This window comes from Melanerpes formicivorus, unplaced genomic scaffold (genome assembly GCF_026170545.1).
Source record: "Melanerpes formicivorus ecotype bairdi unplaced genomic scaffold, bMelFor1.0.p_v2 SCAF_1, whole genome shotgun sequence".
NCBI classification, from domain to species: domain Eukaryota; kingdom Metazoa; phylum Chordata; class Aves; order Piciformes; family Picidae; genus Melanerpes; species Melanerpes formicivorus.
In genome coordinates, this window is record NW_027142353.1 from 1380923 (window position 1) to 1401628 (window position 20706).

At 41.6% G+C, this 20706-nt stretch overlaps 1 protein-coding gene across 1 annotated transcript in view; it reads right to left on the bottom strand.

The window, feature by feature from the left end:
• Nucleotides 1–20706, bottom strand: part of KLHL1 (kelch like family member 1) — a 248207-nt gene that overhangs the window by 146849 nt on the left and 80652 nt on the right. The window contains exon 4 of the mRNA XM_068150261.1: nt 7145–7341. Coding sequence (XP_068006362.1) covers nt 7145–7341 — 197 coding nt within the window. The remainder of the gene's footprint in view (nt 1–7144; nt 7342–20706) is intronic.

Below are 20706 nucleotides of genomic sequence, written 5' to 3' on the forward strand. Positions count from 1 at the left end.
TAGGTCTTGTAGGAAGAAAATTAGGGAGGCAAAAGCACATTTGGAGCTTAGCCTGGCCTCTGCTGTGAAGGACAATAAAAAGTCCTTCTATAAATACATTAATAGCAAGAGGAAGGGCAAGGACAACCTCCACTCCTTGGTGGACACAGAGGGGAATGTTGTAACAAAGGATGAGGAAAAGGCAGAGATACTTAACACCCTCTTTGCCTCAATTTTTACTAGCAGGACAGAATGTCTTCCAGACAGCTGGCCTGCAGAGCTGGCAGAAGGAGCCAGGGAGCAGCATAGTTTTCCTCTGTTCCAGAATGGGGTAGTTGGTGATTTGCTCAGCCGCTTGGATCCCCACAAGTCCATGGGACCAGATGGGATCCATCCTAGGGTGCTGAGAGAGCTGTCAGAGGAGCTGGCCAAGCCACTCTCCATCATTTCTCAGCAGTCCTGGCTCACTGGAGAGGTCCCAGAGGACTGGAAGCTGGCCAACATGGTGCCCATCCACAAGAAGGGCCAGTTGGATGAGCCAGGGAATTATAGGCCTGTCAGCCTGACCTCAGTGCCAGGCTAGATCATGGAACAGGTCATCTTGAGTGCAATAGAATAGAATAGAATAAACCAGGTTGGAAGAGACCTTCAAGATCATCGCTCATGTTCATCCTACCATCAACCAGCACCCCAAGGTCCCTCTCTGCCTGGCTGCTCTCCAGCCACTCTGACCCCAGCCTGTAGCACTGCATGGGGTTGTTGTGGCCAATGTGCAGAACCCGGCACTTGGATGTGTTAAATCTCATGCCGTTGGACTCTGCCCATCTGTCCAGCCTGTCGAGGTCTCCCTGTAGCACTCCAATCACACAGCACTTACAGGATGGCCAAGGAATCAGGCCCAGCTAGCATGGATTTAGGAAGGGCAGGTCCTGCCTGACCAACCTGATCTCCTTCTACAAGCAGGTGACCCGCCTGGTGGATGTGGGGAGGCCTGTGGATGTAGTCTACCTGGACTTCAGCAAGGCCTTTGACACTGTCCCCCATAGCAAACTGCTGGCCAAGCTGTCAGCCCATGGCTTGGACAGCAGCACACTGAAATGGGTTAGGAACTGGCTGGATGGCTGAGCCCAGAGAGTGGTGGTGAATGGTGCCACATCCAGCTGGCGGCCAGTCAGTAGTGGAGTCCCCCACGCATCAGTGCTGGGCCCTGTGCTCTTTAACATCTTTATTGATGGTCTGGATGAGGGCATTGAGTCCATCATCAGTAAATTTGCTGACAACACCAAGCTGGGGGCAGGAGTTGATCTGCTGGAGGGTAGAGAGGCTTTGCAGAGGGACCTCGACAGGCTGGACAGATGGGCAGAATCCAACGTCATGAGATTTAACACATTCAAGTGCCGGGTTCTGCACATTGGCCACAACAACCCCATGCAGTGCTACAGGCCAGGGTCAGAGTGGCTGGAGAGCAGCCAGGCAGAGAGGGACCTGGGGGTTCTGGTTGATGGTAGGCTGAACATGAGTCTGCAGTGTGCGCAGGCAGCCAAGAGGGCCAATGGCATCCTGGCCTGCATCAAGAACAGTGTGTCCAGCAGGAGCAGGGAGGTCATTCTGCCCCTGTACACTGCACTGGTTAGGCCACACCTCGAGTACTGTGTCCAGTTCTGGGCCCCTCAGTTTAGGAAGGATATTGACTTGCTGGAACGAGTCCAGAGAAGGGCAACGAAGTTGGTGAGGGGCTTGGAACACAAGCCCTATGAGGAAAGACTGACGGGGGCTGGGGTTGCTTAGCCTGGAGAAGAGGAGACTCAGGGGTGACCTTATTGCTCTCTACAACTACCTGAAGGGAGGTTGTAGACAGGCATAGGTTGGTCTCTTCTCCCAGGCAGCCAGTACCAGAACAAGAGGACACAGTCTCAGGCTGCACCAGGGGAGGTTTAGGCTGGAGGTCAGGAGGAAGTTTTACACAGAGAGAGTGATTGCCTATTGGAATGGGCTGCCGGGGGAGGTGGTGGAATCGCCATCACTGGAGGTGTTCAGGAGGAGACTTGACAGGGTGCTTGGTTGCATGGTTTAGTTGGTTGGATGGTGTTGGATGATAGGTTGGACGCGATGATCTTGAAGGTCTCTTCCAACCTGGTCTATTCTATTCTATTCTATTCTATTCTATTCTATTCTATTCTATTCTATTCTATTCTATTCTATTCTATGCAATTAACAAAGAGGCAGCTTGAGACTGTGTCCTCTTGTTCTGGTGCTGGTTGCCTGGGAGAAGAGACCAGCCCCTGCCTGGCTACAACCTCCCTTCAGGTAGGTGTAGAGAGCAATAAAGTCTCCCCTGAGCCTCCTCTTCTCCAGGCTAAGCAACCCCAGCTCCCTCAGTCTCTCCTCATAGGGCTTGTGTTCCAAGCCCCTCACCAACTTTGTTGCCCTTCTCTGGACTCGTTCCAGCAAGTCAACATCTTTCCTAAACTGAGGGGCCCAGAAGATGAGACTTAACTTCATCGTAACTCAAAATTATTACACATTCTATAGCATATTCCATGTTTATATATCTATTTTTGCAAGGTTATTTGAAAAATATTTGTCTTACTCCCTTTTCCCACAAGTAGTGCAGAGTGATTGTTTCATTGATTTTTTTTTCTTTTCTTTTTTTAAATCTCAAAATATTTATGGTACAACTCTACTATTTCTGGTCAGGCCTAACTGTAATTCACTATAGCATGGTGGTTAGTAGAATGAAAATTATTACTTCTGGTTTTAAAAACACATGGAATTGTGTCAAAAATAAAATTTCTTGTGCTTAATGGAGAGTAGATATATTTGTAGACAGAAAGAACAAGATGAAAGATGCATAATTTCTGCCATTACTTTTGTGAGGTGTTTCTAGTCCATTTAGCTCTGTTATTTGTATTCTGTTAAAAAAATGTTATAACAATTAGCAGTTTGGAACTGTCTATTCAGATAGCTATAATTCCCTATTCAATGACCTGATATATTACTAAAATACTCTGTCACTGTAACTCTAACTACCCAGAAAGAAGTGGATAAAGAAATCATAATACTATTTCACTCTTCAAAAGCCTTTAAAGTTCTCCCAAATGCTGTCAAAGCTTCACCCCTTCAAGTTCTCTTCCAATAAGTGTTTTTCATTTATTAGAGGTTCATTTACTAACTATTCCACTATTTGTATTATAAATAATTTAAGTAAATATTGAAGATAGTAAGAAAATTAATTTCACCTGCTTTGTTTCATAGTTTAATGAAGGAAAATACTTTTTATAGAAAGTAGAAATATCCAAACTCCAAAATGTGCACTCAATAATAAATTATTCTGCCTTCATAGCACAGACTTCTTAAGCTCTTTATTTTGTATAGCTTTCAAATAACCATTAAATTTTTAAGAGCAAACAACCAGAAACATGACAGAGTTAAAGGAGCACTATTATTTCCTATTCACAATAAACAAGCTTTTGCAGTGATACCTTGTAAGAGGATTCAAAGGTCCAGAATTTGAGATACCTGCCTTGCAACTCTTAAAAAAGCATCCTGCACAGCTCTGAAGGGCCTTTATACTCTCCTAAAAGCATGAAAACTTTTTTTTTAAACAGAGATTTCACCATCCTTTTTTTTTTTTCAATAGGGCTTCCTCTCAAATCCCCTGGACACAAACTTCCTTGAGAACAAACTTCCCCTTGCCCTACTTTACTTCCACACCCTGTAACACAAAAGAGTAAATCAAAATAGATGTGACCTTCCTCACACCTAAATGCAGTAACATGATGCCTATGAAAATATCATGTACTATGAAACTTGACTTTCGGGATTATGTTTTCAATGGGTTGGAAGTTAAATCAAATACAGAAAAAAAATATTGGAATGGCATAGCTGAATAGATGTGACTATTGACTTTCTGGCAAAGAGAGTGTGACTCATGCATGCTTGCAAATGTAATTGTAGCTACATCAGAGCTTGCTTATTTATTACAATTGATTCCTTTTTTGATCTACCAGCTTTTGTTGGTGATTTTCACATCCCATATAATCCAGATTTTAGACCTGGGTATTAAAAACAGTAATAGATGATATAATATACCTAATATCTTAGAAATGGGCACAGATCATTGTGAATGTAGTGATACATCATGTATATATCAGTCACAAATCCTCAAATACAATACAAGCCCTAGGAGGAGAGGCTGAGGGAGCTGGGATTGTTTAGCCTAGAGAAGAGGAGGCTCAGGGGTGACCTCATTGCCCTCTACAACTACCTGAAAGGTGGTTGTAGCCAGGAAGGGGTTGGCCTCTTCTCCCAGGCAACCAGCACCAGAACAAGGGGACACAGTCTCAAGCTGCGCCAGGGGAGGTTTAGACTCAAGGTGAGGAGGAAGTTCTTCACCAAGCGAGTCATTCGTCATTGGAATGGGTTGCCCAGGGAGGTGGTTGAGTCATCGACCCTGGAGGCATTCAAGATGAGATTGGACCTGGCACTTGGTGCCATGGTCTAGGCGTGGGGTCTGTGTTGATAGGTTGGACTCGATGATCCTCGAGGTCCTTTCCAACCTAAGTGATACTGTGATACTGTGATACTGTGAAATGTATTGCAATGGCTAATTTCATTAATCTCAAAATTACATCAGTATATTGCTTTAAGGAATCATAAGAATTTTTTAAAAGCAAGGTTTATTTCCTCAATTAGGGTTTTATTTTATTTTAAACCATTCACTATGTTGCTTTTCATGAAAAAAAAATAAAAAATGTGTGAATATAGCAAAGTGATACATAAACCTAAAAATTACAATCATAGGTTGATAGGTTTTGCCAGCCCATACCTGTTCAATTCTAAGGTTGATCAGATTAATTCTGCTCTGACAGCTTATTTGTCTCCACTGACAGATGAAGATAAAATTGACTAGCTCAGACCTGGAAACTTGCATTTTAGATGTCTAAATACAGAGAAAAGTAAAACCAACCACAGAGCTAGCTCTGTAAGTACATAATGAGCTGTAGCAAAAAGAAAAACACAGTTAAACCTGTTAATTACAACATGGTATAAGTTACAGAAAAGAATAAATAAAATAATGACATAACTGCTGGATAAGCCAAGCAGGTTCACGGAAATCTGCCCTATTACTTTGACAAATTCAGGGGAAGTTTAGGCTTGAGGTGAGGAGAAAGTTCTTCACAGAAAGAGTAATTGGCCATTGGAATGTGCTGCCCAGGGAGGTGGTGGAGTCACCATCCCTGGAGGTGTTCAAAAAAAGGACTGGACATGGCACTTGAAGACACGGTTTAGTTGTCATGAGGTGTTAAGTATTAGGTAATAGCTTGGATTTGGTGATCTCTGAGGTCTTTTCCAACCTAGTTGAGTCTATAATTCTAACTTCAGTATAGACCTAAAGGGACCATTATTTCTCAGAAATTATATGTAATCTGCTCTTTGTGTAAGTTTCATTTCATGAGCCAGATGTTTTTAATTTTGTCAAATGTAATGGGTTGGGGCAAACCCCCTCCCCACCATGGGCAGAAACAATGACTCAGACAAAGGGATTGCAAAAGTAATGGAAAGTTTAAATAGAAAAACAATTTAAAAAACAAACAACAATGAAAGCTTTACAGAGAACCATAAGCACCGTGACAAAGAGAAAAATCCCAGAACATACCCAAGAACATCCCATCCCCACCTGGGGGTACACCCAAACCCCCCCCCCAGGGCTCTTTCCTCCCCCCCAACCCAGCCTTGGGCCTGGGTAGGCCCAAGGGAGGCAGCTCACGCCATTTTACCTAGGCTGCAGCTGGGGACGAAAGAGAGAAGTGAAGACTCCGCATGGACATTTTATAGGGGAGCAGGGCATTATGGGAATGAAATACCTGGTCTTCTGGGCTGGGCCCACCCCTTGGGACCTCCCAGGTGTGGTCTATGCAGTGGCATCCGGGCCAGAACCCAGCCTAAACCACCACATCAAACTACAAAGACTTAAATTGCTACCAATGTTATTCATTTTCTGAATAAGTAACATATTTTTGATTAATTGATTCTGATTCATTGATAATAAATGAATCTGTTCTGTCAGGTTTAAAGGTAAAAAATTAAATATTGTGTGTCAGGTTATATCCATCCCTGGAGGGGGGGCTGAAAAAGAACCCAGCCCCCAGGTGAACAAAGAAACCTAACCCAGGTGGGCAGAGAGAGATTTGATTTTCCCCCAGGGTCCCCAGGTCAAAGTCTTTTCCACTCCCCCTTCCTGTCCAGCAAGCCTATTTAAGGGGAGCCATTTTCTTGGTTCTCCCTCCCGCACCTTGACTGCCCAACACATCTCTCTGCTGCCCCTTCTTCCTGCAGTTATCATGTGGCAAGGCTAACATCCATGCTGTCTCTACACTTCTAAGAATTGCATCCAAAGACAATCCACATTTGCATCAAGGGAATCCAATGCTGGCTGGACCTAGTTTTGTATATTTTTCTATTTACTCTTTTCCTTATACCTTTGTAACTTTCCCTGTTACTCAAATGCTATATATATTTTGTTAAACTTACCTCTTTCACTTCCAAACTGATTCCAGACCATTTCTTTTGTGACTTTTGCCTCTCTTTTCTCCTGCCTAATTTGCTTTTACCCTACCAGGACAAAAGGGAGAGGGGAGGTAATCTAAATCTGTTCATTTGGGCTTTTAGACTCCTGGAAAGGCTTAAATTACAACATATTGTCAGATAAAATTCTTTATGTCTTTGACTTTATGTCTTAATGTACTTCATCGATGAACAAAAGGAGGGATAATTTTGTACCCAAAAAAACCACCCCGAAACCCAACCTTAATATTGTTCCCATGCGGAACAATGGCAATTACAAAGTTTCCCTAAAGCTAGGGAGAAAACAAAAAAAAAAGAGAAATAAAAAATATTCTTAGGACTTTTAATTATGGTCACCTGTACATGAACATGTGTCTGAATAACTCATATACTGTTCTCACTCAGTTGACACTGCATTCATCATAGCAGGCCAGTTCTTTTAACTTCACTGAAGTTGAGAGTAATCACTAGCCCTATGAGTTCAAAAGGACTGCTTACAAAATAAAGTTCCAGAAGTACAGAACAGTTTCAATCCAAAACATTTTTGCTTACAGAAGATTTTCAAGATGGTAACTAGCATATTCTAAAACTGCCTTACCATAGTGTAGTTGTGAGCCACCTTCATAAGCTCTGTGCATCCTTGTGCATCAGCAAATGCTCGAATTCCCAAACAGTTGGAGGGGTGCAAAAGCTTCATTAGAAAATGGCAGCAAACCTCCACTACTTGAGGGAGCTGAAGGAGGCAGGCAGCTGCTAGAAGATTTTCAATGGTGTCTTCTTTTAATTCCAGGCAGCCTTAAAAAAAGGATTGATAACACATGACTTTGGAATATTGGTATTGTTTCTACAAGAAGACTAAAATTTGAGCAAATGTCTGGATAGCTACCAGGCTTTATTTATTTATTTATGCATTTAAATTGGTAATACAACTTGCATTATCTCCAGTGATACAGAGTAAAACTCACAGCCATTTACCTCCCAGAAAAGAATTAAATAACTGTCTAACATAGTAGCAATAAAGACATAAAAATATCTTCAAATTAGGGATTAAAATCATGAAACTTCATTCTGCTTATTTATAATGTGACTTCAGAATTCATTTTATCTGAATAACTTATGGCAGGTCTCTCATAGCATATGGTTCTTCTCTTTCACCTAATTTTGTAAGTTGCTATCTTTGTCTTGCAGACTGATATGCTTTTTAATAAAAGAGAATAAGATGAACTTTTAAAATAATTAATTTTTGTAAGAAGTGTCATTCTCGTTCTCATGCTCTCCCCAAAACATCCTTTTTAAATGTCCTTATTTTTGTTTGATTTTATTTTTTACATTAGTATCTCTTATACATCTTTTACATTCATGACTTAAGAAAATATAACTCAGAGATTACAAGGGTGTCTTGGAAAACCATGAAGAAAGGCAAAAAAAATTAAATGTGCACATATATAAATTTTAAAAAGCTAACAATTCTATTTTGCTGAACTTGGAAAAAGAATTTCCAATTATAAGAGGATTATAAGAGGATTGAGTGCATATATACTGTGTCCAGTTCTGGGCCCCTCAGTTTAGCAAGGACGTTGACTTGCTGGAACGAGTCCAGAGAAGGGCAACAAAGTTGGTGAGGGGCTTGGAACACAAGCCCTATGAGGAGAGACTGAGGGAGCTGGGGCTGCTTAGCCTGGAGAGGAGGAGACTCAGGGGTGACCTTATTGCTCTCTACAACTACCTGAAGGGGGGTTGTAAACAGGCAGAGGTTGGTCTCTTCTCCCAGGCAGCCAGCACCAGAACAAGAGGACACAGTCTCAGGCTGCACCAGGGGAGGTTCAGGCTGGAGGTCAGGAGGAAGTTTTACACAGAGAGAGTGATTGCCTATTGGAATGGGCTGCCCGGGGAGGTGGTGGAGTCGCCGTCACTGGAGGTGTTCAGGAGGAGACTTGACAGGGTGCTTAGTTACATGGGTTAGTTGATTAGGTGGTGTTGGATGATAGGTTGGACGCGATGATCTTGAAGGTCTCTTCCAACCTGGTCTATTCTATTCTATTCTATTCTATTCTATTCTATTCTATTCTATTCTATACTATATTGACCTTTGTGTTCAAAGTAATATAATTCAACAGTTAGAAAAATTTTGTACTTGTTGTCACATAAAAAGAAATCTACTAATCTTAACAGTCCATTCGCAAGGCACTGAGGAGTCCTGCAATCCTCAAATTCAACAGAATGACACTGAAAAGTTGTCTTATATTGTGATACCAAATGCAAAACACTATCACCACGATATTGAAGATCTGACCTCTCTTCCTTCTTCCATGGTATGTAGTGTTTTTAATGTAAGATGGAAACTGGGAAGTTAGATGTTATTTGATTTAGTTATAACACATGCTTTTTTTGTTGTTGTTCAAAGATTAAAGCATCATAGGTTAGATTACCAGACACAGTATAATTTCAGTGCTTTTTCCTCTCACTGTCTTTATGCTTATATTAATGTCACATTAGTTTCTATTTCTGTTATCTGGCTTTTTCTCAGCACTTCTATCCACCATGCATCTATGCAATATGTGCAGAAGGCACGCATAGCAGCTGATTCTTGGTGGACTCATTTATTTATCAATGACACTCTGACATTTGTTGCATGTTTGCAGGTAACAACTGGCTCAACACACTATTCATTATCTAGAATATATTTCTACTATGTCATGTGCAAACTATCAAAATGTAGTTATTTGCAGACTGAAACTGGTCATCCAAGTACTGGAAAGAAGAAAAATTAAAATGTTATCTATTTTACAAATTATACATTTTTTTTATGCAACCAAGATTAAATTAGGGAGTAAACATCCAATGGATTCTCTGCAATGTCCTGCACCTAAGTTACAAATATCTCAAGCACAGCTCCAGGACGTGAACCTGTTTGAGCAAGTCTAGAAGAAAGACGCAAAGATTATCAGGGGGCTGGATAAAGGCTGAGAGAATTGGGTTTGTGCAACCTCAAGGAGAGACTTTGGGGAAACTTTTTATTGGCCTTCCAGTACTTCAAGAGGGCCTACAGTAAAGATGTGAACGGACTCTGCATCAGGGAGTGTTGTGATAGGAGGAGGGATAGTGATTTCAAACTGAAAGATTAGGTATTAGGAAGAAATTCTTCAATGAAGGTGATGAGACACTGAAATTGCCCAGAGAAGTTGTGTATGTCCCCAGTCTGAAAGTGTTTGTTGCCAGAATGAATGGGGCTTTGAGCAACCTGTTCTGGTTTGGCTGGAACTAAATGATCTTTAAGGTCCCTTCCAATCCAAACCATTCTGATTCGGGCTATGTGGGGATATGAATGTATTACAGCTTGCCTTTTAACTAAATTCAGCATCATCACTTTAGTATATCTAGGCTATGAAAGAATTATAATCAGATTGAGTTAGAGAGGACTTTACTGTGCTTATTTCTTTCAGTACTATCTAATCCTGCCTTGTTTTCTTTTTTTCCTTTCTCTTTTCCATCCAAAAATGGTACACATTAAGACAGGACTCTCCTGGACCATGTTTTCACAAAGCATTAGCTGCAGTGATAAGTATCTAATACATCTAAAAGCCTTTTCAGACTTACTTATCTTCATTCATAAGCAGCATGACACTTGTAAATTTGGTCAACTTTTTCAGAAGGCTACTATGACATTTTAATGCAAATTTCTCTGTAACATCAAGTGTTTAGCATGGTCAGAGCATGAAAAAAATAAAGGCTGTTAAGAGGCTCAGTATCCATAATGTCAACTCTTCAGACAGTTTCATACTGTAATTAGAACACCCAAGCATCTATTTTAAAATGTTTAATAGGATATTCAAGGAGGCATTAATATTACTGCTTCTTCAACTCACATCCCCCACATATTTTTGTGTAATAAAAGCTTGCCCAAGTACTTCAATCTGAGCAAAACAAATTAACCAAAGCTTAAAATCTCATTTTGTTTTACATTAATAAGGATGAAAAATACATATGAGGAAAAAAAAAACAATCAAAAGAACCTTAATGGATTCTAATTGTTATTCAAAATTATACTTCTAGTTGTGACAAATTTTATGCACATTGCTTATGCAGAAATTAAAATGCCTGTCTTTAGGATGCATTCTTATAATGAATACATAATTTCTGTTACCTCAATACCAAATATGAAACAAAGCTAATACATAAAAACTCCCTGGAATATTTATTCTTTTTCTAAGTTTAAGGACAATTTTGAGGTTTGTTTTTTTTTTTAATCTTATCTTTACTTTTTTTCTTTCTTCAGCTCCCTACACAATACTGTTACATATCGAATGTCTTGATGACAGAAAGTTCAGCTTTCAGTTGTGGAGAAGCAGTGTAAATTACTGCTCAGCATCTAAGGCTACCTCAGAAGCAGGAACACCCACCTCTGCCAGAATAAGCTTCCCAAATTCTCTGGCAATGATTTGGCAGTTTGTGCTATGGAAGCACAGAGCAATTCAAATCCACACTTAAAGAGCAAAAAGTAGCAGAGATGGAGGCATCTATTGCCAAAAAAAAGAGGTTTTTTTGCTTATGTGTCCACCTTACAGCCTACTGAAACCTGCTTTGCTTTGGGCTGGATTGCAGTGCTGAGAGGAATGAATACTATAGCTGCATCCTGTTCTGTGGGTGCGTTTCAGTACAGTCACTGTGATAAGCACAGAATAGAAACAGAATGAAGGTACATTTTCCGATGTCTTTCCCTGCAGAGAAGCATGTGAAAAGTGAGGACCTCTCTTTAACAAACTGCCATTGTGATTTTCTTGATTTTTCTTGCTTTCTTTTGGAACAGTAGATACACAGCTAGGCAGCTGAGCTCTGCAGAGTGGATACGAGCGTGTTTCTTCACTGCAGGAGCTACAGAAAGCAGCACATTAAAGGGGCAGACGATGCTACAGCATCTGCTCACTTCACTGATGCTGTTTAGGCAACACATGGCATGCACCAGCACGTACCAGATGACAACACAAAGGGACGGCACTCCACTCAAAGGAATCCTCTCACTTTTCAGGCATGTCTTGTGTTAATGTTCAGTGCTTGGCTTATTTTCTCTCAGAGAGCAAGAATTTAAAATCCTTTGAAGATTCACCTTGCAGTTAATTGTTCTCCATACTCACTGCTTCCCTGAATCTGCCTGAATTTATTCCTACTTCTCAGGAGTAGCAGGTTGCACCACAGTACAAGGAGATTTGGTCACTGGCTATTTTCCCATAACAGTCTTAATCATTCTGAATGCTCAAAATTTATGGATATAAAATTCAGAGTTTGAGTTCTTTTTCAAGCAATTTTCATATACTGCACCAAAGAAAATGAGAAAACAGCTGGTTCCTAAATACATAATTGCAAATCCTGTCCCTTAATGGACTATCCTGTGTAAAAGCAGGGACAGTAACAGTTCATTTTATTGTACAGCTCTAGAACAGAGTAAGGACTCAGGTAGCGTCTCAGTGACAGGAATGGAAAGCATCTGCTCCAGCTGGACATACAATATTCAGAGCCAGAATTGCTCATAAAACTTAAAAATAAATAAATAAATTAAGGAAGCAGTCAATCTGTGCAGTTGGTTAAGTTAAACATGTCCATAAAGATCTTCCCCAAAGACCTGAATTATGTGAAAGCCCACAGTTGGTTTTAGGATCAGAAAGACTTTGAGCGAGGAAGGAATATGAATTAAAGCAGGCTGACATCCACAGATGAAGGTGGATGGCAGTCTAGACCTACAATTACAATGAAGAACTTTGGAAGACTTTTGTGCATTGTACACTTGGACAGTGTAGTTGACAATTCAATCCAGGAATAATCTTTTATGTTGCACTAAGGCTTTGCTGATGCATAAATAAGACCTTAATGAGGGACACTGTATGAAAACATGAGTCTTGTCAATTGCTCCAGCAATTGCTCCAGTTCTGAGTACAGAACATTCCTGGACAAGCAATCTAAATTATATTTTTTCAGATCATGAAATCACTACCACCTTTCTGCTTCCTAAATTGCAGTGACATTGATAAACAAGGCTTCTGCAGATAACTGCAACCCTCTCTTTATTGACTCCTGAAAAGGAGTTTATGGAGATTATTACAAGTATCTGCTCCCAAAATAGAATTTCACAGGGGATCTTCTACATCCAGAAGTTAAGTTTATTCAAGCTCTACCACTGTCTGGTAAAACTTCTGACCATTTTTCTGTACTCTCCTTTACACAATAGCTGAAAAAGTCTTGCCAAGTCAATTCAATTACCTTAGGGTGTCATTTTATCACTCATCACAGAATTCCTAGACAATCTGAAGTGAATGGGAATTCACAAGGGCTTATTCTCTAAAGTGCAAAATCAACTATCTACACAGTAGAGCAAACATAGTGAGACGCAAGCAGGTTATAGTCTCCCATAAAAAGTACTAGACAGACGGTTTGCATTCACAGGGGTCTCTAACATGACACCACAAAACATGTCACAGAGGTGGGGGCAAAGACCTTCATAATATGCAAAGTATCAGGAATCACTTCGGATCTCAATACGATCACTATCTCTTAGAGGAGACAGCCTCTGAAAATACTGTAAACAGGCTGCCATCACCTAAGAACATAGGATTATTTGTCTGAGCGGATGGCTTTAATAATTTACATATAGTCTTATATTCTATCTATTAAGATAAAGTTGTCTGGGACTTCCCTCTAGCACTGCAGCTAACTGGAATGAAATGGCCTCAGTTACACACTAAACATGGACAAAGCCATTCTAGGAATCATTTGCATTTTTTATTCATATAAACAACTGTGTTTCAGCAATAAACATAACATTTAGAAAGAAAAAAAAACAAACCAAGATCTAAAACCAAACCTCCCTGAGATATTTAACTAATAAAGCTTTTGTTCTGAAAGAACCTAAAGCTCCTGGTACTTAAAGGCTGTTTCTTTCTCAATACATCCCTTCTGTCTGCCATGCATGTGTTATTAGATATAGCACTGACAGACACTTGACAGTACTTTAATTAAAAAAATCTCTCAAATAAAACCTAATTAAAAACATATAATAGGGCTTGAACCTCTTCTATGTATCAGCCATGCTCTATTTTTTTTTTCAGATGTGCATAAATAAATCAAGTGATTCTTGTTTTCTATCAGATAACTGACTTTTGTTTTCTCAGTTTCATTAATGGTATAAAAGCACCAGCTTATTCTTCTGATCACTGTTGGAAATGCATACTAATTAGGTAGCCTGATGCACTATGAAGAAATCTATAGTACCTTCACAGCTCTATTGTAACTTCAAAGGCTCCTAGAATCACCAATGGCAGCAAAATACCAGAAGCTTAATTTCTAGTCCCAGGTCTACCTAAAACATTCATGTTTAATTTCAAATAACGAAGATTCATGTTTTAAGATGAAGAAAGAAGCATTACTTTAAAAAATGTTGTACAGAAACACTCTTCTGTATTAATGTTTATCTTAAATTCTTTATAAAAAGATTAAAAAATACATATCCATGGACCCCAGGGCACTAGGATCTTAATCCTACATTTTCTGCTACCAACCATCTTGCTGCTTGAAAAATGAAACACACTTTCTGCATAGCCCTTACACACGTGTGGACTTCAGAGTTCCTCCACTGGCTAACATAAAACTAACATAAAACATTTAACAGGAGGAAGCTTTGTTTCGTCTAAAATTACAGCTCTATCACAGAAGAGACATACTGTATTTGAATAAACCAATCAAGGCCAGCAAAATCTGGATAGACTGAACCTGTACCTTATATTGTAGATGATGAATATTTTTTTACTAGCCAAATATATACCATTCCCAAAAACCCAAAACAAAACAAAACCTACATTTGTGGTTTACCCTTGTGACTATGCATGAAGCACATCATTTTGTCACAGCATTATACTAATAAAGCTACAGCATATATATATATATCCACACATATATATATAATTGCATTATAATTTAGCTAATGTAATTAGAAAACTTTATGCTTATTTCAGGTAAAACAATATGCAGCCACTACTTCATTAATTTGCTTACAAAATTAAGTTCTTCAGTAACAATCCCTACATATATACATATAAACAAACACTTCCAATACCTAGCTGACAAAGTTTATAGTACATGTTTTAACTCGACTTGGCTTATCAGCTTTAATCCTATTGTGATTTATAGATGCATCTATCACATTAACTTTATAATTAGTCATGCTGAATCTTCACAGAAATTTTAGCATCTTTTACTACCTTTAAATCTGTATTTTTGGCAGTCTAATTTTCTGTCTTCCTGTTACTACTCTTAGACAGATGGCTACCTTTACTTAAGAGCATCTCATATCAAGGCTGCATAGAATCTGACGCTCTGCTGTGTAATTCTCCCTGGACAATTATTTAGAAGTCTTATTTCCTTACACATGAGTGAACACAGTCCAGCTTATCAGTGTATCATGACTTTGTCATCTACCCATTAAGGAGCTACAGGGAGGGCAATTTGCCATTGTGTAAAGCCTTTCGTAATACAATTAAGTATTGTGATTCCTTCATTTAACAGAGTAGCATGATCTTAAGTTCTTCAGGAAGAAAAAAAGAAAAAAAGGTAAAAAAGCCAAAACACTTATAAAAAACAAAACAAAACAACCAACAAAACCAAAACCTTAAAAAGTGAAGCCAGAAAAAAAAAGCCAGACATTGAACCTCACTTAAGTGTTTTTCTAACATTACTTTATATATATAGGCTCAACAAATGAGTAGATTTATTTAATAGGCTAGATTATCATAGTATTTTCCTGAAGTTGATTACAGTTTAAAATATTCATTTTCCTTTATGCAGTAAGTAATATCATGATTTTATGAAGTTGTCAAAGACACAATACACACTTTTTTGGTTGGTCTTTTTCTTTGTTTCTTTGTTCTTTCTAAATTAAATTCAGTGACCAACTTTTACATGCTGAGCCAGGCTAGGATCAATTACACTAAAGGAAATTAAAACTAGATTGCACATGGTCATAATAAATGTTGATTTTGTAATAAATTAACATTATTCTATGTTGCACAGTTTCTTCCAGTATAGGCTGTTAATGATAATAGAAAGTAACCACCTACATGAGGGTTTATTGTATAAACAATGAGGTGTCCAAGGAGGTGGTGGAGTCGCCGTCATTGGAGGTGTTCAGGAGGAGACTTGATGGGGTGCATGGTGCCATGGGTTAGTTGTTTAGGTGGGTTGGATTGGTTGATGGGTTGGACGTGATGATCTTGAAGGTCTCTTCCAACCTGGTTTGCTTCATTCTAGTTTAGTTTATTCTAAACTAACGATTTATTTCAAACAAAGTGAAAAGGAATGACAGGTGGCATCCCTTAAGGGTCTGTGTTGGGACTAGTGTTGTTCAATACCTTCATCAATGATATTGACAATGGGATTGAGTGTACCCTGAGCAACTTTGCAGATAATAGCAAGCTAAGTGATGCAGCTGCTAAGACTGAAAGACGGGATCATAGTATCATAGTATCATAGTATCAGTCAGGATTGGAAGGGACCACAAGGATCATCTAGTTCCAACCCCCCTGCCATGGGCAGGGACACCCCACACTAGATCAGGCTGGCCACAGCCTCATACAGCCTGGGCTTAAACACCCCCAGGGACGGGGCCTCAACCACCTCCCTGGACAACCCATTCCAGGGCTTCACCACTCTCATGGTGAAGAGCTTCCTCCTCACATCCAGCCTGAATCTCCCTACCTACAGCTTCATTCCATTCCCCCTAGTCCTATCACTACCTGAGATCCTGAGAAGTCCTTCCCCAGCATTCCTGTAGGCCCCCTTCAGATACTGGAAGGCCACAATTAGGTCACCTTGGAGCCTTCTCTTCTCCAGACTGAACAGCCCCAACTCCTTCAGTCTGTCCTTGTAGGAGAGGTGCTCCAGCCCTCTGATCATCCTTGTGGCCCTTCTCTGGACACCTTCCAGCACCTCCACATCCCTCTTGTAATAGGGGCTCCAGAACTGGACACAGTACTCCAGGTGGGGCCTCACCAGAGCTGAATAGAAGGGGAGGATCACCTCCCTCAACCTGCTGGTCACATTTCTCCTGATGCAGCCCAGGATCTGATTGGCTTTGCGGGCTGCAAGTGCACATTGAGAGCTCATGTTGAGCTTTTTGTCCACCAGCACCCCCAAGTCTCTCTCCTCAGGGCTGCTTTCCAGCCAGTCACTGCCCAGCCTGGATTTGTGCCTGGGATTGCCTCGACCCAGATGCAGGACCCTGCATTTGCTCTTATTGAACCTCATGAGGTTGGCTTGTGCCCACCTCTCCAGCCTGTCAAGGTCCCTCTGGATGGCCTCCCTTCCCTCCAGCGTGTCTGCTGCACCACACAGCTTGGTGTCATCAGCAAACTTGCTGAGGGTGTACTCAACGCCACTGTCCATATCACTGACAAAGATGTTGAACAAGACAGGTCCCAGGACTGATCCCTGAGGGACTCCGCTTGTCACTGGCCTCCAGAAAGATATGGACAGGCAGAAGAAGCAGGCAGAGGAGAGTTTCAGGGAGTTCAACATTGGGATTAGTATAATACTGGAACAGGTTGCCCAGGGATGTTCCTGGAGATATTCAAGACCAGACTTGATGTGGCCCTGGGCAGCCTGATCTAGCTGGAGGAGTTCCTGCCCACTGTAGGGGAGTTGGGCAAAAGGAATTTTGAGAGATTCTTCCAACCTGATGCAATCTGTGAACATGTGAATTAACTCTTTCTCATATAAGTGAAACTACGAGAAAACAAACAAAAATATAGGACAGCAAATTTGGAAATACCACAGGAAAATAGGTATTTTACAAACTTTAACTCACTACCAGAGTATGCTGTAGAGACAAAAACCAGGGGTGCCATGCGGTCTCAATGGCTGGTCTAGTTTCAGGATGTCAGCGGGCTTTACAATGCATTTCTGCAAAGGGCACTTGCATCTTCCTGGGTAAACTGAGGCACAGCACAAATTCCACTTGCCAGGCAAGCAAGGCTTAGCTTCTCAAGCTTGCAGGCTCAAGGCCACTGAAGGCAAGTCGACTCAAGGCAAGGCAAGGTGAATACGATTTGGCCTCCATTTATAACTTGCCTGGCTTTGGAAATTCTGACATGAAAAATAATGTCATTTCAGAAGCACATGGGTGTTTCTGGAAGCCTAACTGTCATGGGTTGAGCTAAATCTGCTGCTGTTATTCATACCATGTTGCAGTCAAGCCAGCTGCCAAAATGACAGTGCTAGCTGGATCCTAGGGTGCTGAGAGAGCTGGCAGATGAGCTGGCCAAGCCACTCTCCATAATTTTCCAGCAGTCCTGGCTCACTGGCGAGGTCCCAGAGGACTGGAAGCTGGCCAACGTGGTGCCCATCCATAAGAAGGGCCGGTTGGATGAGCCAGGGAATTACAGGCCTGTCAGCCTGACCTCAGTGCCAGGCAAGATCACGGAACAGGTCATCCTGAGTTCAATAACACAACACTTACAGGATGGCCAAGGGATCAGGCCTAGCCAGCATGGATTTAGGAAGGGCAGGTCCTGCCTGACCAACCTGATCTCCTTCTATGATCAGGTGACCCGCCTGGTGGATGTGGGGAGGCCTGTGGATGTAGTCTACCTGGACCTCAGCAAGGCCTTGGACACCGTCCCCCATAGCAAACTGCTGGCCAAGCTGTCAGCCCATGGCTTGGACGGGAGCACACTGCGATGGGTTAGGAACTGGCTGGAGGGCCGAGCCCAGAGAGTGGTGGTGAATGGTGCCACATCCAGCTGGCAGCCAGTCACTAGTGGTGTGCCCCAAGGATCAGTGCTGGGCCCTGTGCTCTTTAACATCTTTACTGATGATCTGGATGAGGTCATTGAGTCCATCATCAGTAAATTTGCTGACGACACCAAGCTGGGGGCAAGAGTTGATCTGCTGGAGGGTAGAGAGGCTCTGCAGAGAGACCTCGACAGGCTGGACAGATGGGCAGAATCCAACGGCATGAGATTTAACACATCCAAGTGCTGGGTTCTGCACATTGGCCACAACAACCCCATGCAGTGCTACAGGCTGGGGTCAGAGTGGCTGGAGAGCAGCCAGGCAGAGAGGGACCTGGGGGTGACGGTTGATGGTAGGCTTAACATGAGCCTGCAGTGTGCCCAGGCAGCCAAGAGGGCCAATGGCATCCTGGCCTGCATCAAGAACAGTGTGGCCAGCAGGAGCAGGGAGGTCATTCTGCCCCTGTACACTGCACTGGTTAGGCCACACCTCGAGTACTGTGTCCAGTTCTGGGCCCCTCAGTTTAGGAAGGATGTTGACTTGCTGGAACGAGTCCAGAGAAGAGCAACAAAGTTGGTGAGGGGTTTGGAACACAAGCCCTATAAGGAGAGGCTGAGGGAGCTGGGGCTGCTTAGCCTGGAGAAGAGGAGACTCAGGGGTGACCTTATCACTCTCTACAGCTACCTGAAGGGAGGTTGTAGACAGGCGGATGATGGTGTCTTCTCCCAGGCACCCAGTACCAGAACAAGAGGACACAGTCTCAGGCTGCGCCAGCGGAGGTTCAGGTGGGATGTTAGGAAGAAGTTCTATACAGAAAGAGTGATTGCGCTATGGAATGGGTTGCCCGGGGAGGTGGTGGAGTCGCCGTCATTGAAGGTGTTCAGAAGGAGACTTGATGGGGTGCTTGGTGCCATGGGTTAGCTGTTTGGGTGGGTTGGATTGGTTGATGGGTTGGACACGATGATCTTGAAGGTCTCTTCCAACCTGGTTTGGTTTATTCTAATAAAGGTTTATTCTAATTATGGGGCTTGAAGTTTAGATTGCAATATGGGAGGTTTCCTGTTCTGATCGCTGCTTTTGGGTTCCAGGTTTTTTGGGTGCTGCTTTTTTCTGCTGGAATGGCAATAGGAGAAGGGGGGATGGGGGAGTAGTATTCTGGCTTGCACTTTTGGCTCATTTGCATCTGTTTGCCATTGCTTTGTGCCACACTTTTTCTGCAAATATCCTAAGGCAATTATGCATTTTGTACTATGATTATCGGATTTTGCTCAGTAAACTCTACTCTTATTTCTCTCTCTTTTTATTTTTATGGTCTCAGTCCTGAGGTTTTGCGTGTTACCTTTCCCTCAGTTCTGCATTGGGAAAATAGACACGTTAACTCAGAGGTTTGGTTTGACCCATTTTGCTCTGATTTGAATCATTACAAAAGGAAAAAGTTATTTTAATTAACTGGGGTTGAAAAGAAAAACAAATAAGATATACTGTTGTAGTTTGAGCTGGGTGACCCCCTGCAATGTTTACTTCCAGAAGTCCAGCCCAGAGGGGTGGACACAGGAAATTATGTAGTATTTCCTACCACAATTCTTTGCACCACTATAAGATGCAGTGCAGAGTCTAGCACTTCCTCTTCTCTCCCTCCTCCGTCAGCCGGTAACTGGGGGAGATGCCTCCTGGCTTTGGGCCTGGCTAGGCCCAAGGCCATGGGGGGATGGGCAGTCTCAGATCTGGCCAGCTGAGACTAGCCTAGCAGTGGGAGGGGGAAGAAGGTGCCCTGGGGGTCTTGGGTGTACCCTCAGGTGGGGATGGGATCTCTCTGGGTCTGTTTTGGGATTTTTCTTTGTCACTGTGCTTTTGGTTTTCTGTAAATGTTCACTGCTTTCCATTTAAACTTTCCATCACTTTTGCAATCCGTTTGTCTGAGTGTTTATTGTTGCCAGTGGTGGGGAAGGGGGCTGCCTCAACCCAGCACATATACACAGAAGCATGTAAATACTTACCAAATACTATTCCCTTTTTAAGTATTGATGGACATAGCAGATTTTAACAACTCTCTTTTCAGACAAAAATCCAACTTCAGGTCTCTAATGTACAAATCTCCCCCTTCACTGAACTTTAATTGTGCTATTTTGCAACATTATTTGATTTGATTGCTAGAACTGAAGGGCTTGGCATCAGTACATGATACATTTAGCTATAGTAATACTTTTCATAGCTATGCACTATTTACCCTTCTTGAACTACTATGTAATATGTATTATTCATAGTTAAAATGAAATAATTTCACTATATTCTAAAAAATATAAACTTGACTGAATTATAGTTAATATAATGTGGAAATGGTTCCATTTATTAAATCACTTCTAAAAATATTTGGAGTATAATATTCTT